The 17,455-nt window shown below is 37.9% G+C and overlaps 1 protein-coding gene and 1 long non-coding RNA gene across 2 annotated transcripts; one reads left to right on the forward strand and one right to left on the reverse strand.

Moving 5' to 3' along the window:
* Positions 1–171: 171 nt before the first annotated feature.
* LOC126600328 (uncharacterized) lies at positions 172–2,715 on the forward strand. Its single transcript, XR_007615423.1, has 2 exons — positions 172–2,025; positions 2,063–2,715. It is a non-coding gene; the product is annotated as an uncharacterized LOC126600328 (long non-coding RNA).
* An 8,552-nt stretch (positions 2,716–11,267) lies between these two features.
* LOC126598470 (mitochondrial fission 1 protein A-like) lies at positions 11,268–14,209 on the reverse strand. The gene is made up of 5 exons (XM_050264835.1): positions 13,950–14,209; positions 13,628–13,766; positions 12,217–12,338; positions 11,712–11,775; positions 11,268–11,624 (listed from the first exon to the last, which is right to left on the reverse strand). The coding sequence occupies exons 1-5, from the start codon at positions 14,094–14,096 to the stop codon at positions 11,542–11,544; spliced, it is 555 nt and encodes a 184-aa protein (XP_050120792.1). The 5' UTR covers positions 14,097–14,209; the 3' UTR covers positions 11,268–11,541.
* Between the last annotated feature and the right edge of the window lie 3,246 nt (positions 14,210–17,455).

The raw sequence follows: 17,455 nt of genomic DNA on the forward strand, positions 1-17,455 counted from the left end.
TTGTTCTCTTTGACTTGTTGTCTTATCATCATGCATCCACCCCATTTTGTGCCTATTTTATGTACAAAACTTGACGTTAATCTATTTCTTTCCAAACAAGAAACAATATATGCCAATTAATAGGGGAGTGATGACTACGCACCACCTATTTTATATACTGCAGGACAAACTTGACTTCAATCTATTTGTTCCCGAACAAAGAAATAATGTGTTAGTTGTAAAGGGGAGTGATTATTGTGGTAGCAAATTTCTGTCATCTTCAATTTTGATGAAAAAGTACTTACAAAACAATCAACACTTTTAATCAAAGACCAAAGCCTCATATTAAGGGTACAAGTCAACAAAACAATTACACATACAGTTAGTAAGGTTGTTAGTATTTGGTTAAAGTAGTTAGGATTTCTTTTATAAAAACAGTGTATGTAATCTTCATTTAGTCAATTAATACAAATCATATTTCTCTTTCTAAACTCTCTCTCTCTCTCTCTCTCTCTAATATCTCTGTATTCATCCTTTCTTCTTGATTTTCCCTTCAATTCCCAAACATTGCAATGTAGTTAACATGGTATCAAAGCCACCAGGCTCATGCCATGGATTCTAGTGGTTCCGTTTTTTTATTAGATTTCATCTTCTAGTTGTATTTTCTCTTCAAATTTTCTTCAGAAATTCGGTCAAGTTCTTCGGTGCTTCCGCGACCATCCTGTAACTTCTAGGTTGATTTTTTATTCTTGAATTTTTCGTTCTTAAATTCAGGAATTTTTCAGATTTTCATCAAGTTCTTCACCTCGAAAGAAGATGGAATGTCAAATAAATGTCAATGCTTTGGGAGGAAGACGACGACCATTGTTCCTTCACCACCGCAAACCTCACCACAGTTGAGTGCTGCCTCTGGGTGGTCATGTCGTTCATGACCTTTGGCTCTCTGCAATTCGTAATAATCGCCCCATCTGCTTTCGATCTGGGGTTGTTGCTGTTGTATTCCATAGTTCTATACATGATGGTCTGCAATCTTTCCATGCGAATGTCACTGCATTGGAGCATTTATTGGCTTATAATGATTATGGTCATCAATTTATGGTGTTTTTTCTTCAGTGCTTTCGATATTGTCTGCGAATTTGATATGTGCTCTGCTCTCTACTGTGGAAGAAAGTTTAGACCTTTGTGTAGTCCAAGTGTTTGTCGAAATACCCAGCTCAGAATTTTCATGTGAAGGTTAAGATTTTCAACCACTTCTTCTAAATTTCTTACGATGATTCTTTCAATATTTTGTAAATCAATTAGTTTGTTGTTGTGGGCATGAAGTCATTCAGTTGATATGTTGAGTATTAAAGAGCTCAGAGCTATCTTTCTTGTGAATCTTTTATGAGTTCTTCCAGTTGTTTGTGATATTTTCTTTGAAGATTCTTCATTGTGTCAAGATCAATGTTTGTGATATTTGGGATATTAGGATTCAAGAATATTGGTCATTGTTGGATTGTGCAATTTGTATGGTAGTGTCTAGTTCTTTCTCTGCTTCACTGATATTCTGCAAGTTTGTTGGGTTTGATCTTTGTGAAACTCTTGATATATTTGGAGAAATGGGTGTGAATTCTTGAATTCTGGCATGTACAATTTTGTGGTTGTTCAAATTATGGTTTGTGCCAAAATGAGAAGTGTAATGTCTGCGAAGATTGTTCAAAGTGCTTTTCCTTTCACAACTAAGGAGTGATTTGTGAAAAATGTCCTGCAAAAGAAGAAAATTGCAATGGAGACTTGGAGTTGAAGAGTTTATTGATGATGCATACAAGAAAAGAGTACCTGTTGTCGTACTGACAACCTATAGTAAGAGTGGGAATCAAATTGCCAGATCAATTGTTGAAAAGCTTGGCGAGGAAAGAGTTTCAAAGCTAAAGATGCATCTTATTAAGGAGTTTGTGCAATATATTTCCTTTCACAGCCTATAAGGTCGAGTCTAACCAACTCAGTTGTTAGCATGAATCTACAGTAAGTCTGGTTATACAATGAAGTTTGAAGAAGTTGTACACGGTAAATCCCACGAAGGGTAATTCCATGATGTGAATAGGTAAATCCCACGAAGGGTAGAAGAAGTTGTTACCGGTAAATCCCACGAAGGGTAATTCTGTGGTGTGAATAGGTAAATCCCACGAAGGGTAATCCTACATAGATGTTGATTTTCTATTATTGAAATTGTGAAGGTCAATGCCATTTAGGAGTAGTTGTTTTTGGGTAAAATCCACAAGGGGTGATCCTATGGTACTATAGTTAAGGTCGATGCCACACTATAATTTGTTAATTTTATGTTTTTAAAGGCCGAAGCCAATGTTGAATGAAGTTGTTGACAGTAAATCCTATGAAGGGTAATCCCACAAGAAATTGTTATAACCGGCATGAGGGTGTGTTACAACTTTATAAGAGGCTAATCAAGGCTTGAGAGTTCTTCACACATCTCAGCAACACAGCCATTCTTCCAGAGCTTGAAATCAGGGTCTGCGAAATCCGTGAAGGTTGTCACAAGAGCAATGTCAAAAGCAGCTGAGAACACTCCACTACCAGGATTGCCTATTGATTTGAGAGGAAATAGAGTGTTCGTTGCTGGTGTGGTTGACTCTCATATTCAACTTTTGCTTTTGAAATAGGTTTTGATATTGCATCATTGGTTAGAAAACAGTGTGTGTAATCTTCATTTAGTCAATTAATACAAATCATATTTCTCTCTCTAAGCTCTCTCTCTCTCCTCTCTCTCTCTCTCTCTCTCTCTCTCTCTCTCTCTCTCTCATATCTCTGTGTTCATCCTTCTGTTCATCATTTCTTCTTGATTTTTCCTTCAATTCCCAAACATTGCAATGTAGTTAACACCTCACAATTTCCCTGAAAAGAGTGAGTGTTGAAGGTTTTCTGTATGGCGAAAAGCTTACCACAATTTGGTGGAAACGGAGGTATTTATAGGAAGGTGTGGCCGGCCTAGGTGTTAGGGTTTTACCCTACACATGGCGGCATCCTATTGGCCATGGTGTGTCATCCGTTGGATGAATGAGGTAAGAATATTCCCAAGATATTAGTTAGGAGATAATATCTTGGGATAGTGATGAAAGTATTCCTAATTGATTGCAATAAGGATTTCTTACTTGATGGAGTTGATTTTCAATTGGAAATGTATTAAAGATAGGATTTAATAATTAATCCTAACTTTAATGCCCTTGATTTTTCCTTGCCACGAGCAAGGGAGGTTTGAACAGTCATAGTCTGCTGCTTGAACTTCCAGGGATGTTAAGTTGCGCATGGGGACGCTTAAGAACCTTGCCCATTTAATGAGGGAATCTTGTCTTTCTTGGGTAAAGGTCCATGTGTTGCCTTGTGGATTTTTGGGATTATTTTTTGCTCCACAAATGCTCCCACACCTGCTGGCATGTTGGCAGAAAAGGCCAGTAGGTATAGAAATCCCAAGCTGCTTAAGTAAGTAGAGAGTTATTTCCCAATTTGATGTAGATCTTCTACTTTGACTTAGAGATAAATTCTTCTAGGAAAGGGAAACAAGTTACCTCCAAAACCTATTTAAATCTACCTTAAGTAGGGAGTTAAATAAATTTGGAGAGCAATTTTTATCCCTACAAGAAAGAGAAAAAGCAAGAGGAAAAATTGATTCCCCCTTCCCTAGCCTTTTTCTTCGCTTTCCTATGCAAAGAATTGTTTCTCGTTGCTTTTCTTCTTCTCTGCGAAACACCAAGGTAAGAAAAAATTTAATTTTTCTTTTTCTTAATTTTCTGAAACTCCGAAGCTTGAAATTTTGGCTTAGCAGGGGCCGAGGATTTGAATAAAATTGGCTGGGAAGCCACGGTTTCTGCAAGGAATAGCTTGGGGCTGATGCAGACATGATGGCTCGAATGGGAGTCGAGGTGTTGGCTCGACGCAGCGCAGATTGGCTGGCTTACGCCAAGTACCGGCTCAACTCAAGCCGAAGAAGTGTTGGGGTACTAAGAAGGCAGGCTGGGTTTAAGATTATGCCAGCGAAAAAGAAAAAGAATGAGCGAGGTGTTAGGGCACCAGCCTCTTTTTCCTGTTGGATTAGGTCGTGAAGGCCTTTGTGCCAAGGGAGACTGAGAGCAGTGTCTGGCGTGCTAAGCCTCTTGGCGCGCTGGGGCATTTGGCGTGCTGGCCTAGTCCGTGGGGTGACCTAACGCGCTGCTCTACTTGTGTTTTCATTTTTTTTTTTTTTTTGGGCAATCATCTAATATTTTTTTTTCCTTGCACTTTTGTAGGAACTTTCTGAATATGTCTCTTCCAAGCTGTAAAAGTGATGGGTATCCTTCGCCTTTGTATCGTCAAGGATGATCTTCTAGTAATGTGGGCTAATTCAAGGCTGCTCATATTAAGACCAATTTGAATAGTTGTTCAAGGACTTCCACGAGGTGTACAAGCAGACGATTATGTTTAGGGTCCGCATGAAGCGTGCAAATGAAGAGCCATGAACCATGCAATGGGTTTCCTAATAAAGCCATCAAGTTTCATCCTTACTACCATGCCACACTTCTTCCCAGAGGTAATCCGCTCCATGAAGTGCGCTCCTACCCAGTGTTCTCCAAATGCAATTCACATGATGGTGGGATTCTTCAATCTTAGTAGTTTCTTTGACTTGGACTTGCCTATCGATGAGTTCTAGCACTTCTTCGACATAGGTCATATTGACGAAGTTGGACTACTGAGAACTCGTCATAGGCTCTTTGATCTCTTGAGCAAATTGGATCACGATTATTTCAAAGACACCTTAGAGATAAGCAGAGAGTGGGAATTCGACTCCTCCCTGAGTTGTATGTTCTGACTACCGTCATTGATGGTAAGTGATTTGTCTCATCTTTGGGCTATTTTGGGTTGCTTTGTGCTTTTGTTGAGCTGCTCTTGACTTTGATTTATTGAATGTTTTCTTCTGCTTATGTAGATTCAGAATTTGGCTCAACTTTAAAGATTTTGTTAGATATGAAGATGGTACATGTTGCCTTAGGCATACTTGCTGAGTATCGTGAGTGGCGGTGACTACTTAGTCATTTTCGTGAGGAGAAAGATAGGCTACTTTCAAGAGAAAAGATTAAGCAAATCAATGATGAGACGTTTGCTCGACCAATCACTGTTGTAGAGTTTACTACCAGTAGAGGTGGAAAAAAGAGATATTCCACTACTCGCGAGAGTTTGCTCGCTGCTGAGAAGCTGCTCATTCACTTGACTTCTCCTAAAGGGAGGAAAAAGACTGCTGATTTTGAGCTTTCAAACGTTGTTGTTCCGAAAATGGCTATAACTATGGCTAACAGGATTACATGGTGAAAAATTCCATCGTACCCTCAGCATCTGGGTCTACATCGAGATGTCCATCTGGAACTAATTTTGGTTTGGCTTCTGAGAGGCTCGCCGTTATGAAAAACGGGAAGGTGGATTCTGTTGCTAAGGTGGCGCCTAGGCATGTTCTCATTCTACTGTTACAACTGATATGCCTGCTGAGAATAAGAAAATTGATCGTGTGGGTAACGGTGAGAAATCCAACCAAGTTTACTTCTAGATAGTTTGTCGAGATTTGTGCCCTGCTAAAGGTTGACCTACTCGAGGACCTTGATGCTTACACTAAGTTCGTTGATAACGTCAGGAATGTGGTTTGCTCAAGTTCTTTCAGGAAATGTCCTGCCAACTATATGAGGACTTCTTTGCTTACTACGACGCAGAAGACTTTGATCTTGGTTACCAAGTCAATGAGTGTCAACCAGAATGTGATTGAGGCTGTTAAAAAAGTTGAGGCAATGATGGTAGCTCAAGCTCGCTCAACTGCTGAAAAGATTGAAAAGTTGAAATTTAAACTCATCGTTTTAAAGGGTCTAATGTCTCTGCCCCCACCTCTATGCAGCTGGAAGCCATCTTCCAAGAAGATAGTAGCTTGAAGGCTAGGCTAGATGCGACTCAGGCGATGTTGGAGGCTGCAAAAAAAGAAGTCAATCGCTACGTGCCTCAGATCCAAGACCTTGAGCGAGTCAATTCAAAACTTCGGTCAACCTACTATGCAAAAGACATGGAACTTATCTCCACTTATAATGATATGACTCATCTTCAGAAGGTTGCCAGTATACTTAAGTCCAAGAAAGTTGAGCTGCAAGATGCGTTGTTTATGAATGAGAACCTGAAGAATAAGTTGGATGAACTATAACACGCTCATACTAGGCTAGTTGAAGAAAATGAGCAGTTAAGGAATGAGAATGTCGGCCTCGAAGTCATAATTACTCAGGGTCAAGCTGATTTCTACAAGTTAGTCTATGTAGATCATATCCAGGGTAGACCGTTTGATTATGAGTTTTCTGAGAAGAACTTCAAGACATTCTCCATATCTCCAAATAACCTACTTGACTTTTCTTTCGAGGCTGCTGTTGGTAAAGCAGTTGATGATGGTGCTACCTAGGATGGGGTAACCAAAGGTAAAGTGCTGGAAGGTGTCGCTGCTGAGAGCGGTGCAGCTGCTAAAGACGTGGCGACTAAGTAGCCGAGAAGTGTCCTACAGTTGTTAGACACGTGATGGGCGTTGTTGCCTTGGGCCTGGGCATATTGGACTGGTGGTGCTACACCATGGGTCTGTTGCCCTGCAGCTCATTTACCATGGCCTGAAGGTGCACTGTGGACCACTGCAGTGGCGGCTGCCACTGCTTGCATGGTCACGGTGGTCCTAGTGGTGGTAAGGTTGAACCCTTCACAGTGATAAGCCTTGAAGAACGACGGCGTGGGGCCACGTCACGATCTCCATTATCCAGTCTGTATCCTTTAACATAAGATGTTCCGTTAGTCATGGTTTTAGAATTTCTCATCATCGTATTTCTTACAAATGGCTATTTCAAAGAATTTATAAAAACTTTAAGAATAGGAACATGTGGAAAAATTTACGTATAAACTAAAAATTTGAAAATTTGAAAACGAGAGTCTTCTTCGAGCGTTTGAATCAGGCTCTCAATGAAAGCACCAATTTGTGGTAGCAAATTTCCGCCATCTTCAGTCTTGACAAAAAAGTACCTGCAAAATAATCAGCACCTTTGATCAAAAAGCAAAGCCTCACTCCCCTACGAGGACCTCCGATGCCTAAGTTAGTCTCTCTGAAAAGAGAGTGTTTAAGGTTTTCTATATGGCAAAAATCTTACCAAAATTTAGTGAAGATTAAGGTATTCATAGGAGGGTGTGGCCGGTCTAGGTGTTAGCGTTTTTCCTACACATGGCGACATCTTATTGGCCATGGTGTGTCATCTGTTGGATGAATGAGTTAAGAATATTCCCATGATATTGATTAGGAGATAATATCTTGGGATAATAATGGAAGTATCCCTAATTGATTGAAATAGGGATTACTTAGTTGATAGAGTTAATCTTTGTCACATCCCGGCCCGGGCCCCCACCACATCCCGGGCTCTACTCCACCGTAGCACGATATTGTCCATTTTGGGCCCAACCACGCCCTCATGGTTTTGTTTCTGGGAACTCACACGAGAACTTCCCAGTGGGTCACCCATCCTGGGATTGCTCTCACACAAACTCGTTTAACTTTGAAGTTCCGATGGAATCCGAAGCAAATGAGCTCCCAAAAGGCCTCGTGCTAGGTAGAGATGGGAATATACATATAAGACTTACAAGATCCACTCCCCTGGGCGATGTGGGATGTTACAATCTTCAATCGGGAATGTATTAAAGATAGGATGTAGTAATTAATCTTATCTTTAATGCCTTTGATTTTTCCCTGCAGCGAACAGGGTAGCTTTGAGCAGTCATAGTCCGCTGCTTGAACTTCCAGGGATGCTGAGCTACGTGTAAGGGATGCTTGAGAATCTTGCTCATTTAATGAGGGCAATCTTGTCTTTCTTGGGTAAAAGTCCATGTGTCGCCTTATGAATTTTTGGCTCCACAATTACTCCACACCCTTTTTTTTTTCTTTTTTGCACTCTCTTCCGTCTAACCTTCTAGGCATTTGTTAACTATCGACGTTGCAAGTGTGGGGTCCATTTTTATTAACTTAATAGGAAAGATGTCATTTTTTATCAATAATAGCCAAAATTTAACACCCAATTTCATAAATATCATTATTTATAAATTCTTTCAACTATAGCCAAAATTTAACATCCAATTTAACACCCACTTAAATTGACCTAAATACCCTCATAATTAAAACCAAATAAACATAAGAGACAACACCCTATTAGATCAGAATGAAGAAAAAATGAGAGGCACATTTCGTGATGTCAAACCAACTGTAAATTGAAAAGAAAAAGAAGTCCTACGATGAAATTGAGAAACTCCATGTCACCAAGAAGAGAAGAAAAGAAAGACTTAAGAGGAGTACAAGAAACAACGAAGGCAAAAATGTTAGGACCCATGCTAGTTCTACCGACAAAAATTTTGATGCCAATGAGAATTCAAAGTCCAAAGCTGAGATGGAAAAGAAGAGTAGAGGGCCTAGGCTTGGAGGAGTTTGAGTTGTTGCGAACAAAATTAGACCATAGGGAGGTGGTACGGGATACAAGGATGTTCAGGGCTTCCATCTTTTCATTTCAAAACCTTGAGTTCCTAGCTCCCCAAATTTGCCCAACTTAACACAAAAAAAGAGGTCAAAATTTGGGGATGATATGTGAAACATGGACACGGATACGGCGATATGATACGACATGACACGATGATACGAAAAATCTCTAAAAAAATAGGATACAATACACAATGTATACGGCAATTACAATTATATAATAATAAACAAAGATAAAAATATATAATTTAGAACATATTTTGATAATACAAGTTCATCCAAATTCAAGTTCATTTGATTTGTTGGAGAAGAAAAGTTAAAAATCTAATTCCCTTGATATATATAAAAGAAGGGTGACAGTTGTATTCATAGTTTCAATTAGAGGTTGGCTCTTCATAATTCATATTCACTGATTTCAAATATAGCTATGTCTCTTATTAATTTTTTCTTTTTAATTTCTTATTTGGAAGTGTAAAAGTATTCTAAAAGCATGATACTTGTACCCCAAATGTGGGATATGTGTACTTGTCAAGTCAAAGTGTATCCGTTAACCATGATATGTATCCAACAAGTATCCAAGAGTATCCAACAAATATCATATCCGAAAAGTTCGGATACGGGATACACAACCAAACCAAAGTACCCGTGCATCATAGGGGATGATAGTTCCTCAAACAAAGATGCAGAGGAGATCTATTCAATTGTTTTGGTTTTTCTATGTAAATGGGTTTTGGATTTTGAGGGTATTTAGGTCTATTCATGTGAATTTTCTATTATATTTGAAAGATTTTATGAAAAGTAACATTTATGAAAGTAGATGTTAAATTTTGACTATTATTGATAAATTCTCGCCGTAAGGCAACTGGTCGTGCATGCTAACACATCAGCACAACGGATGTTGGTAATCGTTGACAGTGGCGAAGCCACGTGAGGGCGAGGAGTGGCTACCGCCACTCCCCTCGCCGGAAAACATTACTGGAGCCCTGGTTCAGCCCCTCCCCTCACTGGAAAACCCGACTGGTTTAGGCTTCAGCCTCTCTCTGTTCTCCGGTGATCTGGTTCTGCTGCTGCGCAGCAGCTGATTGCTTTTTTTTTTTTTTTTTTTCAAACATCCGGTTTGATGCGAATCTCGGCTTTAATAAGACAGCCATGGTTGCAGTTGCAAAGCTTAGTGCGGTAGCAGATTGCAAAGTTTGCATACCCACCATCGGAAAGAAGAAGACAAAAAAGTTAAAACCCTATTTTATTATAACTTAATTACACGACACCGTTTGAGTGCTTTGAATTTTGTTTACATTTTACACGTGGCAGAAGAACTGATAGCACTCTAATTGAAAGAAAATGATATACTAATCGACAAAATAGAAAGAAAGAACGATTATATTATTGAATTTTGTAATTATATTTCTTTTTTATTTTTTATGGTACACACTATCATATAAATATAATCACTATATCCTTTTTTTTATATGAGTTTCAAGTCACACATATACAATATAAAATAAATTCATAGATTCACAAAAATATTTCGTAAAGCTTTACGAACTCATAATCACTTGAATTTTTATCTCATACTATTAGATTTACCAAAGTACTAAGGAGAATTTTCAATATTTTTATATATTAATATTTTTATTATTATTATAATAAATAGGCATTTATTTATATGAATATAATAAATCAAGGTTATGCTTAGGCGCTAGGCATTAGGCTCTATGCCGCCGCCTCACTAAAGCCTAATGTCTTTTAGGACCTTTCTCATTATACATTTACGTAATGGACCGATACTATAAAAAATGATACTTATATCCTCCTTCAAATAAGACGGTTAATGCACAAATCCTCATTTGAATATTTCAAATACTCCAAATCCTCTTTTGAATATGTCGAATAGTCCAAATCTTCTCAATAAAATGTGCTTACTCAGTTGAATGAAATATCAGCTAACCTTCTAGCAAACCCTAAGACCTTGAATGATTATCTAAATTCTTTTGGAGCCTTTTATTCCTTTTTAAATTTCGCCCCTCCTGCGAATAATTCCTGGCTTCACCACTGATCACTGATCAATTGTCCCTTTTCAGTACTAAATAGTTGACCTCTCCATATGACGCTCTCCTAGCTAGTTATATTCGGGTAGGCCAGTAAGTGAGACTGCAAGAGGAGAACCAAATTCTATGGCAAGATAAACCCCCATTGTGGCATCTCGTGTCAATCAAACAACGTCATGTGAAAAACTCATAAATGACGTATGATTCACACGAGATACCACTTACCAGTGCTAAGAAAGTCTTTCTCATAAGAGACACATACCTCTCAACCTTCAATGTGAAAAACAAAAATGTTCATTTACCCCCAAGTAACCGATTCTTTTTCTTTTCGATCTAACGAAACAAAATTTCCTACATGATCCACTCATGTTGTAACCTTCCTTCCAAGCTATATACAGTAATGAGCTTATGCCTAAGCAGCACAAAGGGAGAAATGTTGGAAAAGTTTGATTTAACTCGAGCCGACTAAGCCAGTCCCCTGATGCCGCATAACCAAGTTTTACCAAGCTTCCCACAAATGTACGAGATAACTTATCGGCCTCCATCTGGTATAGTTGTAAAGACCTCCATCTGGTATGGCCTTACAACCGTTGAAGACTATTAACAGTATTGAACTAGATTGATAGAGTAACCAGAGTCAGGCCAACATACATAAAAGAATATTAATCGGACATCTTCAATAGCAACCAGCCAACTGACCAAAAGAACAAGATAGCAGAACTTTCCATATATATTTGCAGTGTAAACTTGCCGAAATGATGGCAAAACATAGTAAGCATTATCAAATTATTAACATAGCAGGAGGGAACGAACCTATTAATTCCCGCACAAAATACATTGGATTTAAAGTTACTTTTTCCCCAGAAAATAAAGGGTGTGGAGCTGGAGAATTTGTTACCCTATTCTCAGTCTGACAAGGGTAATTGATAGCAAGTCATTATGAACACTGTTGGCTTATGGCTGTCAGTATCACCTACGAACCAATGCGGCAATAATCCCAACTGCTATAAGCCCAACAGCACTAGCAGTAATGCCAATTCCAACAAAGCCATCTGCATTTAAAACAATGTGTTTACGATCCATCTGATTTGACGCTACAATGCAGCCACAAAAATATAAACTGGAATTCTAGTTAATACCTTTAGCTATTTTATCCTCGACGGTCTTCTTAAGGGTCAGAGCCTGTCTCCAATCAGGGGCAATCTGCAAATCGAGCATGAATATTGTGCAAACGTTAGAAATCAAAATAGCAGGAAAATGCAGGAAACTCATTTGTAAGCCAGCAAAAGGTCAAAGTCACAAAGTTTCTAACTACAAGACTGCGTTAAATAATAAACGACAAGTAAATATCACCATGTTAATAATCCGCTAATTACGAAAGATGCTCAAACACAGTGCACACTCAACGTTCCAGAAACGGACCACGCATTTGAAGGATACCTTCAAAATGTCAACTTTTATTGATGGTTCAATAAACAGATCCTACGTACAAATAGCATTGTTCTGGCTAGACTTTCACTGAATGATGGTCACCAATCATATGATCGCAAGACACATGAACATGTCGCGGGTAAGAGTGGTGACTATGTCCCTACAAGTTTTCTAGTAAAATTTGGTACAATCCAAAGAAAGTTAAGAACAAACCTCTAAGCATTGCTCCACTAGATGCCGACAAGTTGAATATTCCCCGGTTCTGAAGTATCCAACAGCCAGAAGGTAAAGCTTCTCTCTTTGATGCAAAGGGGAGCTACTGTTGGCCAATGAAGCTGTACTAACAGAAACATACTCAGGTCATATGAGAAATTATATAATGGGTCGGGATTGGAGGACAACTTTTTGACAAACATTTTGACACCCATTTTTGTAGGGTCCACTCTGTAACTTTTTTCCAACAATCTGAACCGTCTATCTTTTTAAGTGTTCCTTCAAAGATCATGTCTACTAAAAATTACCCAAATCCAAAATCATATGACCGTTGGATTAAATGATAGTCATTTTAGCGTTTCTTTGCAAAATCGTATTCGTCCATTTTCTTCACTACAAATGAATGTCTTAATGGTTTTGGATTTGCCTAATTTTTTGCAAAAATGATCTATGAACGATGAATAGAAATATAAACGATTCGAATCGCTGAAAAGCATTGCAAAGTGGGCTTAACAAAATGGTTGTCAAAATGTGTCTCCTAACCCATATAATACTTTAATTTTTCTTTTTAAATGAAAACGTTAATCAATGAAATAAAAGATTGGTAGAATTTTGGGATGCAGAAGTTATCAATTACAAGAAAAGGGGAAAGGCTCAGCTTGTTGTAGTTTATAAAATTTGTTGTGTCAATTTTTTAAGACAGAAAGAAGCAAAAATCAACATTACTATAGTTAATTTATGGTCCAACATATCCAGAAAATACGAGGCGAAAAACGTCTTCCCCCTTTCTCCTTCACACCTCTCTCCTCGTTTTCATCTCCATGTCCCCTCTCCTTCTTCAATAATTATAAAACAAAGACAAAGGGTCCATTTGATGAACATTTTGTTTTTGTTTCTGTGTTTGAGATATATAGGAAATACATGGAGAAATGAGGGATTTAGAAGAGTGGAAGAAGGGATAGTACTAGAGATGAATAAGAAATACATAAGGAAATGCACACAATTAAAAAACCAAAAATCATAAATTATTATGCGTTATTTTCACTTTTCAAGATTTTGTTTTTATTCATTGTTCTCTATTTCTTCCCCACTCTCCCATCACCCCTCTCCATCCCTCCTTTCCCCGTATTCTTTCCTCATATCCCAAACACAACAACTGAAAACGAGATGATTATCTAACCCAGCAAAATGTTGTATAAACTTGGAAACACTTTTAAACAATTAGAGATTAACCTTGAAAGTAAATCATGAATTCAATGGTCGAAGAAGAAATCGAAAACACCAGCTCAAAACCAGAAAATTAAATTAACAAAAGCAAAAAGCTTAAGCCAAATTTGCAGAATTAAATTAAAAATTAGATGCAATGCAGCTTTTGGCTATTAAAAATAATAATTATCAGCAAAAATGTTACCTTCAAGCATTGCAATTCCACGCTGCACATCTTCCGGTTGCCTTGAGTGAACAAGCGCCCATGACAGCCGCATAATGCTTTCGCTCTTGTGTTCATCCGAGTCACCCTTGTTGGCCTCTGCTACTTCTTTCTCACACCCCTAATAATTTTAATCAATTCAGAAAAGAAAAGAAAAAAGAACAAACGAATAATTTGGATGAACAAAGAGGAACCCAATAGATTAAAATCAAAAGAAAGAGGAACCCAGATCTCTGATTGGATTTTCTTTGAGAATTTTCCCGGGAAACAAACGGAAAATGAGCAATGTAATGTATGAACTCACGTGGATGACGTCGCCATCGCACCAGGGGATCTCATCGCCACCGCCACCGCTGAAAAGGTTAGCGACGGAGTCGAAGAACTTGTCGAACAACTGTTCCATTCTTGTGAGATTGTCAACGATGAAAAATGGTCGACTCTCAATTTGCATGAATGGTCTTACTTCGTGGGGATTGGTTTGGATTGGATTGCTATTTATAGGTTTCCCCAAAGATATTTTCGAATCATTTTCTAATTTAGATATTTAGAGGTCTTTTGAAAGAAAGGCTGAAATTTGTCGAAATTAATGTGAATGATCCACGTTGAAACAACGAAGAAATAGGAAGCACTAATATTTTGACTCGAAAAGTTTGTTGTATTCCGCTTTATGGCATGCACCAGAACAACAAAGAGTAATGAATTTTTCTCATTTTTCTAAGATTACGAAAGAAGATTGCTATTGAGAAAGCAACACTCACACTCACCACAAATTTTCGGTAGAGATTCTCTCACTCTTTTCTAATTCATAACACGTTATCACCGTGGTAGTAGTCGATTTAATTTATTTGAATGCTTTCCATAAGGGCATTGTTGTTGTTTTATACATCTCTTCATCACCAGCTATGTGCTCACGTCTTATTCCTATGAAGACATGAAAATGCTTTGTCTTCTCATAGTTTTTATGTTATTGCCTGCTTGTATGATTTCTTATTTGGTACCACCGAGTTAATTATAATGTGAATGGTGTGGTATTATCTAGGGGTGGGCACAATTCGGTTCGGTGCGGTTTTGAAGCCAAAATCAAAATGAAACCAAACCGTTTGGTTCAGTTTGGTGCGGTTTCAAAAGGTATCAGTTCGGCTTTTACGAAAAAATATACAATTTAAATACGAAACGCTCGTTATCTCACGCTTTACATGAATGCAATCAACAAAGAACCATTTTTAAGAAAACTTATCTACAAGAAAAGTAGTTTCTAGTAAGATCATAAATCAGAACTCGAAATGAAAGATTAGAACATATTATTAAGCATTTCTCAATCTAGACATGTTAGAGAGTGCTCTGAAAGAGCATAAATTAAACTTAAGCAGTAGCTAATCGAACTGCTACAAAATGTCATAAACCCGTATATAAAATGAAACCAATCCCTTATTAAAAACTAGTAAAAAGTCCTCACAAAGCAACCTTATTAGCTAGCTAGGTACCAATTGCCACACAAAAATTTAAGGCTTGGGAAGAAGAAATGAATGAACGGTTTGCAACTTTACATGCATACTCTATGCAGTAGATAACATGTATCAATGATCCAATGTCATGGACTCATGGCAGATATATATTATAACTGCCCAGCAAACATACTTGCATGGTTGCACCCTCAAATCTATGAGGAAGCTATGCATTATTTCCCTTGCAATTTCGATTTCTCAACGTCCTTTGTGTGGAACATTTTACCCATTGATCACATATCCAATGTAGGACAATGCATTCAAGTGCCCACCCCTACTGATGAGTGATGATATTATGTAGAAGAGAAAGAAAGTGATAAATGATGATATTCTAGTGTGGTTGAGTTCATACTAAATGTATGGACTCTTAACAAACAACCAATTAAAAGATGACATCTAATATGGGCATTTAATTAAATTCTTATTAATATTTACGGTGCGGTTTCCAAAAGTCAAAACCGAAACCAAACCGTTTCCTACTTTGTGGTTCGGTTCCAAAACCGAAACCATTCCAAAACCACAAAACCGAACCATTCGGATCAGTCCGATTTGGTTTGTGTTTCGGTTTTCAGTTTTAAGTGCCCACCCCTAGTATTATTGATCTTCTCATAAGATAACTACCCACACGTAGTCTTTTAATTGTACTCAAAGAAGGAAGTATAACTACTCAACTTTTAAGGGTGATTTCAAATTAGTCCAAACATTTTAAAACATTCAAAATAACTACTCAACGTTCTAAAAAAATGAATATTTATTAGGTCACTAGCGTTGAATTAATGATGGTATAAACAAATATTGAAGCATATTGGAACTCTCTCACTTGTGGAGCTTTGAATCCCCATCTCGAGCCCTTTTAGCCAATCAAAAATTAGCGTTTAACTGGGCTAAAGGGGCCGATTTAGAGCTTCAAAGATGACTATCAATGAAGACAAACTTCAACTTTTGTCCATGTTTGACAAAATAAAAAATAAAAAAAATTGTCCATGTTATTATTTAAAAATAATGACATCATCGCTTGACGTGGTAACATCATCCCCTTACATTGATGGCTTAACGAATGTAATTATTTAAAAATAATGTCTAATTTTCAAAATGTTATGTAAGTATTTTAAATGTTTTAAGAGGTTGGGGCCAATTTGGTTCAACCCCAAAGGTTGAGTAGTTATGTGTACTTAACCCTAAACTCAAAGCCATAATGATATACACAACTTGGATGGTGTTTTTTTTTTTTTTTTTTTGTCTCAAGGGGAAGATTTTATTAAAACATCAAACGCACACTTACAAACAAATAAAGGCCCAACTTACACCTATAAACAAACAAAAAAAGGGGCCTAAAACAAAGAAAAAACAAAAAGTGAGCCCAACAACAGGCCCAAAAACAACAGAACTTCCGAGAAGCATCTCTTGCTTTCTCCATTGCCAATCCGAGAAGCATCCAGCCATCCGTTCTTCATCCACCGCCGATCATCACCTCCTCAGACGCCACCTATGCACAGCCATAAGCAAGAAATAGTCGGCAACCAAGAGAGAGAAGCCAACCACATGTATGAAGCTCAGGGAAATCCCTAAGCTACACTGTGAAAAACGGCAGACAACAAGGAGAACGTGGTGGTGTTGGAAACACCCAAGTCAGTGAAAGCGCTGGAACTTCACACGAACTCAACATAAAACATGGCTAAAGATCGAAGCAAGGAAGAGTTGTGAAGAGGTATACTCGCGAGGTTGAGGAATTGGACGGCCTAGATTGAAAAATTGGGAGAACCACCAGTAGATGAAAGGAGAAAAGAAGGAAAAGAGTGAAAAGAAGACACAACAACATACCACAACCGAAGCTAGGGCCAGTGCCACCAGAGATGCTTAGATCTAAAAGTCTCACAGAAGCAGTGAGAACGACTCTCACTTCGGAGAGAAGTATGCTTATGGATGGTGCAATCATGCATCTATAAATACTAGTGTCTACGGCGAAAATTTGGAATATAAATGGTTTTTCCACATTACTGAGTTATTATTACTCGTACTTCTTGCAAAACTAAATAAGAGCCCAAAATGTACATAATGTTAGGAATGTTAAAATGAATAATGATAGGGAGACAAAAATTTTAAACCAACTTTATAAACTAAATGATATGTCAGTGTCACCAATAAGAAACAAAGCACGTTAATCGACACTTAATTAATAATTCAATCGTCTACAACCACATCATTTGGTTTGCAAATTTGGCTTAAAATTTTGGTCTCCCTAGCATTACCCTTTTAAAATTGCTAGCTATTAAACATGGGGGTGTAATATCCACACACCCCATTT

Source organism: Malus sylvestris, chromosome 14, assembly GCF_916048215.2.
Source record: "Malus sylvestris chromosome 14, drMalSylv7.2, whole genome shotgun sequence".
NCBI lineage: Eukaryota > Viridiplantae > Streptophyta > Magnoliopsida > Rosales > Rosaceae > Malus > Malus sylvestris.